The sequence below is a fragment of the Choristoneura fumiferana genome, chromosome 8 (assembly GCF_025370935.1).
Source record: "Choristoneura fumiferana chromosome 8, NRCan_CFum_1, whole genome shotgun sequence".
In the NCBI taxonomy this organism is placed as follows: domain Eukaryota; kingdom Metazoa; phylum Arthropoda; class Insecta; order Lepidoptera; family Tortricidae; genus Choristoneura; species Choristoneura fumiferana.
Genome location: NC_133479.1, coordinates 11938448 through 11950999, shown reverse-complemented (window position 1 = coordinate 11950999; position 12552 = coordinate 11938448). Strand labels below are relative to the sequence as shown.

At 39.9% G+C, this 12552-nt stretch overlaps 1 protein-coding gene across 8 annotated transcripts in view; it reads right to left on the bottom strand.

Moving 5' to 3' along the window:
* Lar (tyrosine-protein phosphatase Lar) overlaps positions 1–12552 on the bottom strand; it is a 474823-nt gene that overhangs the window by 128024 nt on the left and 334247 nt on the right. For all 8 annotated transcript variants that reach the window (XM_074091236.1, XM_074091242.1, XM_074091237.1 and 5 more), the window contains one exon: positions 1691–1822. In XM_074091236.1, the coding sequence (XP_073947337.1) occupies positions 1691–1822 (132 nt within the window). The remainder of the gene's footprint in view (positions 1–1690; positions 1823–12552) is intronic.

Genomic DNA, 12552 nt, shown 5'->3' with positions numbered 1-12552 from the left:
CCAGCCTTCCGTGCTGCGTGCCATACCCCTACACTACCACTGGACACAAGTACAGACACGAATTTCTCCTATGCACCCATATCTCAGGTTGCTTATTTCTACTACAAAAAAAACCGTAAAAGTAACAAATTTAGAGTTGAAATAAAAAATACAAAAAGACTTCAAATAACCAATCAATAGTACACGACGAAGCTAAGTGCGAGGGGTTTTTACAGTTTGCCCTGGAGACCCTAAAACGATTCCGTGCAAACATCGTCTATCAAACAACTAACTTTCAGTTGAACAACAAATCGAATTTAAGACTGACGAAAATCAAGATCAAGGTTGACAAAGCGCGCGGAATATGAATAAGAGCGGATGTGATCGACACCATCAGTCTCTCACGGTGCGCGAGCAAGACAGGAATGATAGAACAGATTACATTTTTCATTGGAAGCGATGAAACTATTTGGTGGGGGTTACAAAGGGGGGTTTTCGCGTGCGTGGCCGGTCGATTCGTTTTTTCAGCTCATTGCCCCGGCTTATAGATGTCGTTACCGGCCAGATATTTATGGGCGGCAACCGAGGGTTTTACATTTCAATCAGGGCGAAAATTATAGACGTCATAACGTGTAATCTGCTGCGGTGGTGAGTTGTGGAACGGTTCTTTGTTGGCTGTTTTATCGCAAGTGTCGGGTTTTTGGTCTGTGGCGAAATTCTAGTTGACACGCTAAGCGTTTTTCCTATAATCAGGTATTTTTTTCGTCTTTTGAGGAGTGACTAACATTTAAGACTCACATAATCCAAACAAGATAAAATATTAAAATTTGAGAAAAAAAAACCTCGAAGGTTTTTACTTACCGTGTTACTATGTCATTTGTCAATTTTATTTGTTTATTTTTGTACAATAAAGAGTTTACATACATACTCGTACGTACATAGGTACTATAGTTGTATGTATACCTAACTATATAGGTATGTGTGGGTCAAATCTCGGGAGTAGAATTTATGTCGCTTCCAGCTTCCGCGGTGGATTGACTTGAAATTTAGCTGTACAATGCAAGTATATTCAACAGAACGTACAGTAAGCACAAACAGATTGTATATTTTTTTACCAAAAACTCAATTAAATTTAATGCTTCACTTTCATAGTTTTTACCGCCACACCGCGACGTTTAAACGCGCCGTCGATACGCGTTATTATCGCTACAAATGCAATAAGTTGTATGACTGCTCTATGGACGGAAAAACGTGCTGTCAACGCGCGTCACCCGCGCGATTAAAACGCGGCGTGTAAAGGCTCTAAGAACGCGTTATTGGCATTCTTTTGCTGGATCTTAGTAATGTAGAGTCATTATTCGAGCGTTTGTTCCTAAGTGTTCCTAATCATTTTCGTCGATTTTATTTTTGTAAAAATGGCAGAAGATTCTGATACAGTTTTTCAGTTACCTATCTGGTATGGAAATAGAAATTCTAACAAATAATCGAAATCGACATTAAAATCTACAGCCAATTAGTAAAAAATGTGAACACGAAATTGTGGCGGTCGAAACTTTCGAATAACGACCGGAGGGTCTATCGCGTACCGTTTACGACACTCGCGATCACAACCAAATGACAGTTTTCGCATACAAAAACTGTCATTTGATTGTGATCGCGAGTGTCAGAAACTATACGCAATAGACCCTCCGGTACGGATTCTTGAACTTACTTGAGACTCGTTTGCCGTTTTTCCGCCACTGGATATTCGGCACTGGGTCACCACGTGCCGCGCAGTAGAAAGCCGCGATGCCGTTGGCGCGCACTTGGAGATTGCGCGGCCGTATAGTGATTTCTGGAGGATCTGCGTAGAAAAAAAAAAACAAAATTAGCGAAGGAACTGGCTGACAAAAAAACAAAGTCAGCCAAAGAATTCGCTGCCAAAAAAAAAATATTAAAGGAACTAGCTGACAATAAAACTTATACTTAGTTGGGAAATTCTGAACACAACTTGAAAGAGGAACAAGCAGACAGTTGTAGGTATAAAATCAGGCGTTATTTAACCGTTTTTTTTTCAGTGGAAAAAAAACAGTACAGGAACCTGCGTACACCTGCAATGAAGAATCATAAATGATTTGTATGAAGTTTTTAACAAACACTTCTAGGCCCACGTGCGTTAGGTTTTATATTGCGAGAGGCCTAATGTCCAACAGTGGACGTCCTACGGCTGATATGACGATGAGGCCAGCATGGGAACTCAGATCAGATAAAATATTTGATACACAAATATATTTCTACATAGACGAAGTTGCGGTTAGGAGTTATGCTAGTGAAGTTGTCATACCATAGTTCTATTATTGTCATCGCGGCAAATCTAATAAAGAACTAATCTTTCCTCGCCATATGTATATTAACGCGAGAGGATCCTAAACTTATGGAACTATAACTCTTGTTAAACTAATCTAGACATACCTAAATACAGACTAGAACAGACCGGACACTTTAAACAAAATGTCCAATACTTTCTTACAAGTTTAATATGAGACCGATTTACATTATTAATGGCGAACTCAATGAATTTTAAGGTTTTTTAAGAACGACAAAGTTTTCGGATGCGCCATATGTGGTTCGAACCCGTATCTCTTGGCAATACGCGCCGAATGTGCTGCCAACACTAATCGTTTGATACGCTAGTAACGTGTGGTGCCATCTATCGCAACAATCATACGTCACGAATCCTACGTGCCAATGAGGGCTATCGTTTTTTGTCTCACTAGATGGCGCACTGTTGCGTGAGGTTTTTAAGTATGGTTTTGAAAGTCTGTTATTACGGGCGTGGAAACAAAGTTTACATTAAAATCATATTTAATACACCTTAAAACCGTACCATATAAATATCGAGCATGCCACAGTGTTGCATAGTCCCCGTTTTGTTCGGAAAAAAGGGAGGACAAAGGTTTCCGAAAGACAAAACTGTCTCAAAACACAGACATTCATTGCCCCGGAACGCATATTTGCCATAATTAATTACAGATATTGCAAAATATTCACAAAATTATTCTAATTATAAATAAACCCGCGTAGCTCACCCAAAAACTATGAGATTTGACATTTCGGAGACCTCACGCTACACTAGCGCCTCTAGCGGCGAATTCATACGCGATAGCCCTCATTACATGGAAAAAGCATAAGAATTAATGTACCGGTTTTTTTTTTTTAAATATTGTAGAGGTTTTAATCAAAATGTTTGCTACGAGAAATGTAAGCCTTTTTTTACAACTAAAAAATATTCTCAAACGAATCTGAACTTATAAAATAAAATATAAATTTGTTTCGCACCTGCTACTTAGGAACTTAGTCGAATGAATATTTAGCGCATAAAAATAAAGAGCACAGTAAAAACAGAAACCAAAACTTTACATAACATTGTCATAAGAAATTGTTGTCGTGCTTAAAAAAATACGTCAAACAAAAATGGCTAACATTTAACGAGATTAAATTCCGATGTTCTGTGAAAAAATATAGAAAACGCAGTTTTGAGACAGCGATAAATATTTTATTAATCTTTCTGTCAACCACTTTTTCTGTGGCAGGAATATGCGCCCAAGTTGCGGATGAATTATGTATTAGACCACAAGGCTCCTCTTTTACGAGCGATGGACCACTCGTTACTGTTTTGGACCATTCGGACCCTATTCTCGACTATGAATAAATTAAGGGCCGACTTTGGTGCGGTGCTTTAGATAAATATTAAATTTTGGAAGTTTTTGTTCGGACTTTAGAAGTGGATGAAGGGGCAAATTTGTACGTTCAGTGGTAATGAGTTTTTGTAGCTAAAATGAGGAGCCTCCTTTCAAAAGGGCTTATTACTGAATAGCGTACCATGATGGAACCTTGGTGCTACTGATGCCACATTAACATTCCGTACATCCTCTAAAAAAATCATAGCAAAGATGACTATGAAAAGGTCCTACCCTAGTATGTTGTCTTCAAATCTAGGAAATCGAATTTGATACACTAGTCACATTGACTTAAAATTTGGGACGGATTTTTAATTTGTATGACAATGCAAACCGATAATAAAAAGAACAGTTATCATAAAAGCTACAATAAAAAAGACAGCCGGATATATCTTTCTTTTTGCCCAGCATTGGAACACAAATACAAGCCAAGAATAGAAAAAAACAGTTTTTTTATAGAAATAAAAATATCTACCACAAGTTATTCTTCGGTAATTTGGTGTAATCAAGAAATAATAGTTTCCGTAAACTCTTTATAAATTTAAACGAGGGCTAATTATACAGACTTTAAGATATTTTTCCAGAGGAAAATTGTAAGGGTTACCTACCACGTAATTTAAGTATTTACGAACCCAATGAAACTATTCAATTCCTATTCCTAACCCTGCCGTCGCTTTATGTTTTTGAAATAATCATGTAATAATATTGTAAATCTGTTTTAAAAAATATACCTCGTTGAGTTTCTTGGCGGATTCTTCTCAACAGAGGTTTTTCCGAACCGGTGGTAGATTTTTTTTAACATTCATAAGTGCTTGTTATAACCTAAATTGAATAAAGATATTTTGACTTTGACTTTGAATTATTCATCCCATTAAGTTTTATTCAACAGTTAAATGTTTTACGATAGTCTCGTTATATTGGTACATTTTTAGTCTCTGAATTCAGCGCTTCGTATGACGGCCGGCATTCGGCGCAATGGCTCCCTAATGCATTGTCGCATGTAGGGTTGCTCGTAAACGATGCAGATAATGCTTGTTAAGATGTCTTTATCTTCATCATCAGCCGGAAAATGTCCACGTTGAACAAAGGACGCCACAATTAACGACAACTTGCTACCAGTTGCCCGCAACTCTCATGATGTCCCGATGGACATACCGTCACGAGTTGTCGTAATCTAATGGTTTGACCTACAGCTTTAGCAGAGGGATGTGAGGGAAATCCTGCCATCTACATTCGTTTCCGACTCCGAGGGGATATCGGGAAAAAAAACAATAGAAATTGAACTGCATCCGAATCCACCTAACCATTTTTGCAGAGTTACAAACGTATAAAGTCTTTTTTTTTTAAATATAAAATGAGGGGGCAGACGAGCAGACGGGTCACCTGATGGAGAGCGATCACCGTCGCCCATGGACACCCGCAACACGAGGGGAATCACAGGTGCGTTGACGACCCTTTTAGGATTTGGTAGGCTCGTTTCTTAAAGATCCCTAAGTTGTAACGCTCCGGGAATGTTGCCGCTGTAAGCTGATTCCAGATCTTCGTCGTGCGAGGAAAGAAGTTTCGCTTAAAACGCACGGTACTAGACTGCCAATCATCAAGACGTTGAGGATGGAAAGACAGACGGTTCCTCGAAGTGCGGTAGTGGAATTTAGCCGCAGGCAGCAATTCGAAATGTTCGTCAGAACACTCCCCATGGTAGATGCGGTATAATATGCAGAGAGACGCCACATCCCTCCGCAAAGCCAAAGTCACGAATAAACGTCTTCTTTCTTTGAAAGACACCTACAAACTTTCGCGTTTACAATTTATGTAGAATAACGTATAAAACTGTGGCAACCCTGCTGCTGACGCAGCCCGGTACATTTTCATTACGAGGCGAGATTAATAGCATTATCTCACGAAAAAATGCGCTGCCTCGGAACAATTATGTTTGCGCGGGATTCACTCGCCGACTACCTTTTTATTAATTCTAGTTCAACTTGGAAATAATGTGACCACGATTTTAAAAGTAGCTTGTTCAGCGTTCCCGTAAGTATTTATTAGCTTCTCTTAATATTTTATACGTTTCTAACCGATCACCAGTCAATGTCAAAAGGAAGAAAGAAAATACATTTATACACAACAGCACAAGATACAAAAATATTAGTAAGTACAAATAGACAACACACTGCTAAAAACTAATCGTTTGTGAACTAGTAGTTTTTAGTAAGTACGTATTAAATTTTTGAGTAGGTACCATCAGACAAATATGTGGTCTACCACCCTAAAGTTGATAATCGCTTGCATGTCATAAAGCAATAATAGCGACATATTTATTTGATAGGAACTTGTTTATAAATTGATAGACCACATATTTGGCTGATGGTACATCTAATGTAACGTTATAGTGTCAACCGTCATGTTGCGTGTAAGTAAATAGATAAATAAATAAATAATATCACAAAGGATAGAATGTGTCATTTCGGTTCCGAATCGGACACTGGCTCAGCATAATTTCGAGAATAATTTCGACTAGACGAATGGAGTACAGTAACCAATATGTCTATCCAGCCAGTAATTCCCAAACTTCCATATTCCGATCAGAAAAAAAAACATAAATCAAGTGCACCTATAAAACCTCAGCTCCCCAACGCGTCCCAAATCGTGTGCACTGTCGGGGGACGCGTCCGATATGAATTGTTTGACGGCTCCCCAGCTAATACCACGGTCAAAGCCGACCTACCTTTTTTCACATATCTTTAATCTCAATCCAACCGCCACGGTGTCCGTTCCATGAATATTTTAACTCCGACAGTACCGAAAATACGCTACTTTTTCGTTTATTAATGTCACATCGATCCCTGCGCCCCAGGGAGTGACCTCAGCGTACGCAGAACTAAATGGGATTTCATTTTCTAGTTCAGGAATCAAACGTTTCCGCGTGCTTCCAATGTCCTCCCGGAGTCCCTTTAGGTATTTTCGTTTCGGTTCGTTTAGTTAGAGGCGTTCGGATGCGTAGAAGCCTGGACAGCGATATGATTCTTTTGAGCTTTCCTATGATTACTTGTAAAGAGAACACAGCTTCAATGTAGTGAATAATGTTTTGCCTATTTTGTCGGATAAGTTCGTATTTATCTTGCTTCCTCAACTAGCTTATTGAAGTTTACTGAAGTTAATTGAGAAAGCAAGACATTTAAATACGAAGTTATCCGATAAAATACAATGGAAAAACATCATTCATTAGATCTGTACAATCTTGAATTAAACATAGATTTCTTATTTTAGAAGCATGCAAGTAAATAATTAAAAAGTTTTTTTAATAAATCCAAGCTGAATTTGGGGGAGGCCTATAACGGCTACATGATAATGATAATGTGATGATGACGCTAGATTTAACCGATGTTCTTCTTGTGGTCGAATTGACTTAAATTAGCATGGATATGAAGCTTGGATGACGATAATGACGTTAAGTTGACGTTAGGTTATTGTAGGATTCATTAATTAATATAGGTACAGAAATTAGATATTGTAAAAGAAAAGATTTTAAAATAGTAAATAGATAGTAACAATTATAACAACAAATGCTATACCCTACCAGGGTTCATGTTAACTTAAAGAGCTTATGTTACATGTATGCAATATATAAATAAATAAAATAAAATAATATTACAGTGGAAAAAGCCTGTCATGCCTGAGATTTCTTGACTTTGGTACCAAGCATAATAAGACCGTAATGTACTGGCGCAAAAATAAAGAGTCACTTTTTCCATATAAAATAGAATTACATGATAAATGTGGATCTTTGTGAGTGCATCCATTTCAGTTATATAGCAGATAAACTTGACTATGCTTTATTAGACAAAGTTCGACTAAATGTAGTTGAACTTACCTATAAAGTTATTAATTTTGAGTTTAACGATTCAAATTACGCGGATGATTAATCTCGATTAATATTACTTACTCCCTAATCTTGCCTATTTTAGATATGGTACAGTCACCAGCACCAATATCTGACACAACAAGCGTGCATAAATATCTGATACGACTCTATTTCTAGGGCCTGAATGCCACTGTTTGTAACTTGGTCGTGTGATGGTAATCGGGCTAATTAATGGCAATATTTACTAAGATTAAAGTCCAACATGAATTCTGTGCACTTCTACTGTTACTGTGCGTGCATACAACAGGTCATTTACTTTATTTTATCATCTCCAAGTCCAGTCTCCATAAATTTATGTTCTTTATAAGAAATACAAACATAATGCATCTTGCTGTAAGTTAGCGACGGAGACTCATGATCGATCGCTGTGCAACGTTATTATGAGATTATTATCTTTCTTTACATAGTATAAAATAAAGTCACTTCCTGCCGTCTGTACGCTCAGATCTTTTAAACAAGGCGATAGATTTAAATGCAGTGTGCATCATCAGTTAGAATTTTTTTCACACACACATAACGACATGCGCTCGAAAAACACATAGCCCTCCTTCGGGCAGTCGCGTAAAAATACTATAACATCACTCATCATCAAAATACCACAAAGTGTGGCAGTCTTGACACCCCACACTTCAGTCTACTCGTGACCACGGCCACTGTAATGTGGCCGAAACGTCGAGGTAAATATTACTTGTGTGTGTTAGCGTGATAAGTCCCGTTTGTGGTATTTTGACTACTATAACCTCCCTGATCACTTAGCCATTACCATCAAACTGGCCGCAAAGTTTTTATCAGTCTCTAGCATTATTAATAGCGCATTTTGGATTGCAGTATGTACGGGCCCTTGCAGATCACCGTGATACAAACCCCAATTCCGAGTAGGTCCCACGGCGATAACAATGGTGGTCCCGCGATAAGCCCGTATGTAAATAAATAAGTCCAACGATTTCCTATTCGGTGATACGGCATTCATGATAATGCTAATTTGTGTTCGTTGGGTTGGTAATATTGATGAGGCATCCAAAGTTATTCCAATAAGCCATTCGCCCACACAATTCGCACAATGAAATCGTCGCAAGCAAAGCCGAATGTTAAAAGAACTCTTCACAAAGCAATATGATCTCATAGTAAACTCGTCATAAAAGCACGGCACCGAGACATGTTGTGTTTACTCGTACTATGTCTTCCGGGTTTTTTTACGAATTCCATACGACCGTTTCCAGCAGTATTTCACAAAAATCATGTGCATATTTTTCGCGACATTCAGTAGGATTAAGGTTTTATTCAGCTGATGGTTGTTTTAAGCGTTTTTTACTGACTGTTGATTGTTGCAAATTAATTTCGCAGACGATTTCATTTTGACAACACAATTTCAACTTACTACGAACTTGATATTATTATGTTTTACGAGATGGCGACCGTGATTGTTTTTAATGTGTTCCCGATCGCAGTTAATTTATTTCTTCCATAACTGTCATCAATAACGTCACCAAAAAAATGTATGCAGACCGGTACGAATCGAGTTAGTCTTAACATCACGCCACTGCACTGACAGAGACACTTAAAAATTTTACAGTGAGTGTAGAGTTGTAGCAACAAATCATAAAAAATGGTTTTTGCGACATTTTTCAATCGTACTCGTAATCTCTATGGATATTGTTATAGCTCAAATTTGGGCTATAACAATATCCATAGAGACCATTTTTCGGTGACAATTGGTGTCATCACCATACAATGTAATGTAAATTATGCTTGTATAGTAATATATTATTGTTTTTTGTGTTTGGTGGTGGTACTATTGGGACCGTTAATAAATCATTTTTCTTTCTTTCTTATTGATCGTACGGTGAGCGAGTTCGTTCGAGAGACCAACTTAAATTTACTGACCATTTAGAATGAAAGATGCCATTCGATACTTCCGCTTTCTGTTTACCAACAAAAAATATACACGTTTAAGTTTCAGTCTCAGCATCAACAAACGTATCCTAATAGCAATGAAAATGCGCCCTAAATCCTCCTTTTTAATGGCACCCCACTCGAAGTCCAATTACTCGTCTCATAGCAATTCCGCTAACAAGAATTGTCGCCTGTTAAATTATCAAGGTGCTACACTGGGTGCCCGATACCCCTGATTACTATGAACGACCTACTCCAATAGTAGCCGACGGTTTTCTCGCGACCCCTTTCGTAATAAGAAGCGTGAGTCGTTTTACCCTAGTCTACCCGTATTTTTGTAGCAAACTAAAGGTTCCAACCCTCAAGGGGGTAATCAGAGGTTGGAGGTAAATTGTTATGATAAACAACTTGACGTTTTACCAATTTCATTTTTATGGAAATGATTGTTTTTCATGGTTGAATGTTAATTGCTCATTTAGCCGTACAAGAAAAGTGAACCGTCTAAATTGTCAAAACTGTACAGAGTTGCTCTGACAAACTCATAAATGACCAGTACCTGTTGTAGACGACGCATGTACAAAGTTTAAATAAAGAGTTTGTATACCAACGCTGTCTAGCAATTGGCCACTAATAAAATTGGAAAGCATGCAGCGCGGAAAGAAAACAAAAGAATATCGAGAGTGCTGTCATAGTCCTTGTCCGCGCTGCGTGTCTAGTTTTGCATTATTATTAAAAAGTTGTTTTATTTTACTAATTTACACTCTAAAGATCATTATACAGTCTACAATTTTGGTACATCGAACCGAATAAATTAATTAAAACCAGTGCAATAGTTTTTTCATAGTTTAAATTCAGTGTAAATTGCGACATAATGTTCAACACGCCACCACCACCTATGACACGGCAACGTTGCCCCGAGCTAGCTGCAGAAGAATCAGCTCGGCTCGGCGATGTTCCATGTACACATCAGCAACCTCCTTGTGATTCTACATTTGTCCAGCCGTCTCCCTCCGATGTTCGCTCAAGTAAGTCGAAAAAGTCATCAGCATCGTCGGTAGCAAGGCGGAAGGAATTAGAGTTAAAGGCAGCCGAGGAAAAGGCGCGCATCGAGAAGGACCTCATCGACAAACGACTCGCGGCCGACTTAGCTCGCCTCGACGCTGAGTCTGATAGGGAGGACGACTTTATCAGTCACAGCCACAGCGAGAACCAGGAGCCCTATAATTGGTTACATAATCAACGTGTAAATATGTCTCCCTTGCCTGTGCAGCATGAGCCGGTCGCGCACTCTTCCGACCGTGCAGCGCCTGCACAAGCCACAGACATACTACAGTTGGCTCATGCAATCAAAGACATGATGGATCAATCATCTTCTCAACGTGAAGAACGATTACTAAGTCGCTTAGCCATGCCGCGTGACCTGCCTTTGTTCAGCGGCGACTGCGTTGAGTGGCTCCATTTCAAGAATGCGTATGACGAGTCTGTGTTGACCTGCAGTTTCTCAGAAAATGAAAACCTGTCTCGGCTTCGACGAGCTCTACGAGGCGATGCTAGGGAAGCTGTCACCGATTTGCTAATCGGCAATACATCGCCCGCAGCCGTCATGGAAGCTTTAGAGCTAAAATTCGGTCAGTCAGAATTGATTATTATTAACCTTACAGCAAAACTACGCAAATTGCCTCCCTTGCCTGCTTTTTATCAATATGACCTTATTAACTTCGCCATGAAGGTAAATAATTGCTTGGCAACAATTCGCGCACTGAAACAAGACGACCATCTCCGCAACCCAGAGCTTGCATCAGCTATAACATCAAAGCTGCCCAGTACATTACTAGGAAAGTGGACCGACTTTGCGTACGATCGGCTGCGCGCCGGGGAGTCAAAGTTAGTGTTACTGGCTGAATTTTTGAAGAGAGAGGCTGAAAAAGTTTCAATCGCGGGTACGCTTTATCAACCGCGTGAATTCAAGAGGCCGCTACCCGTAGACAATCCTGTCAAGCGAGCTAGTGACTGCTATCCCAACCCTGCTCGACCCATACTTGTTACGGTAAGCGCTGAACCAGATGTTATGACATGTAACTTTTGTAAAAAGGCCGAACATGCTTTACCAGACTGTCGAACATTTAAACGCGCCATGCGTAGAGACAGATGGAGGTACGTAAAGGCTCAAAAATTATGTTCGCGTTGTCTAATAACGCACCATGACATCAGCACATGCTCTGCCCCAGTTTGTGACTTCGAACATTGCCGCCAACCTCATCATCGCCTTCTACATTGGAAAAATACAACCTCTGGACAATCACGTGAACCTGTGTACTCGTATGACGAATCGATGTCTGCCACCATGGAGCCCGCGCCCGAGCTGTGCGAGCCGCCGCGTGCCGCCTCCGCAGCTGACGCTACCGTAGCTCATGTCGCCGTGCCCGAGGACGTCAAGTCGGCACCGGAAGGCGATGTTATGTTAAAAGTGGTTGCTGTGACCCTCCGTGGACCCCGAGGTGTGGTGCAAACGTACGCGCTACTTGATGACGCCGCGTCTGTTTCTATTATTGATAGTGACTTAGCCGATAAGTTAGGTTTGAAGTGTGAAAGTGCCAGTGATATTAAGTTCATTGATGCGTTCGGCCTTGAGGTCTGTCAATCAGATGCGCCCAAGGTGTGCGCCGATATAGCGGGACGAGACAATAACTATCGTAAATTATGTTTACGTAAAGTGTCTAAGTTAAGTTTGCCTGTGCAAAATTTATCTTTTGTGAACAACATTTCTGATCCTCTGTTGTCAACTGTCAAAGATATCGTGTGCAAAGAGCGTGTAGTGCCGCGGCTACTAATCGGCGAAGATAATTATTTTCTAATAGCGCCGCTCCAAATAATTCACGGCGACCGAAATTCGCCGTACGCAACTCGCTGCATGCTAGGGTGGTCCATCCACGGCTACTGTGGTCGCGCTCGCTCTACCGCGCCACATGTAAGTCACAATGTTTTTCATACCACTCACGCCGATTCTGCGATCGACAGGTCTACGTCCGATATTCACGA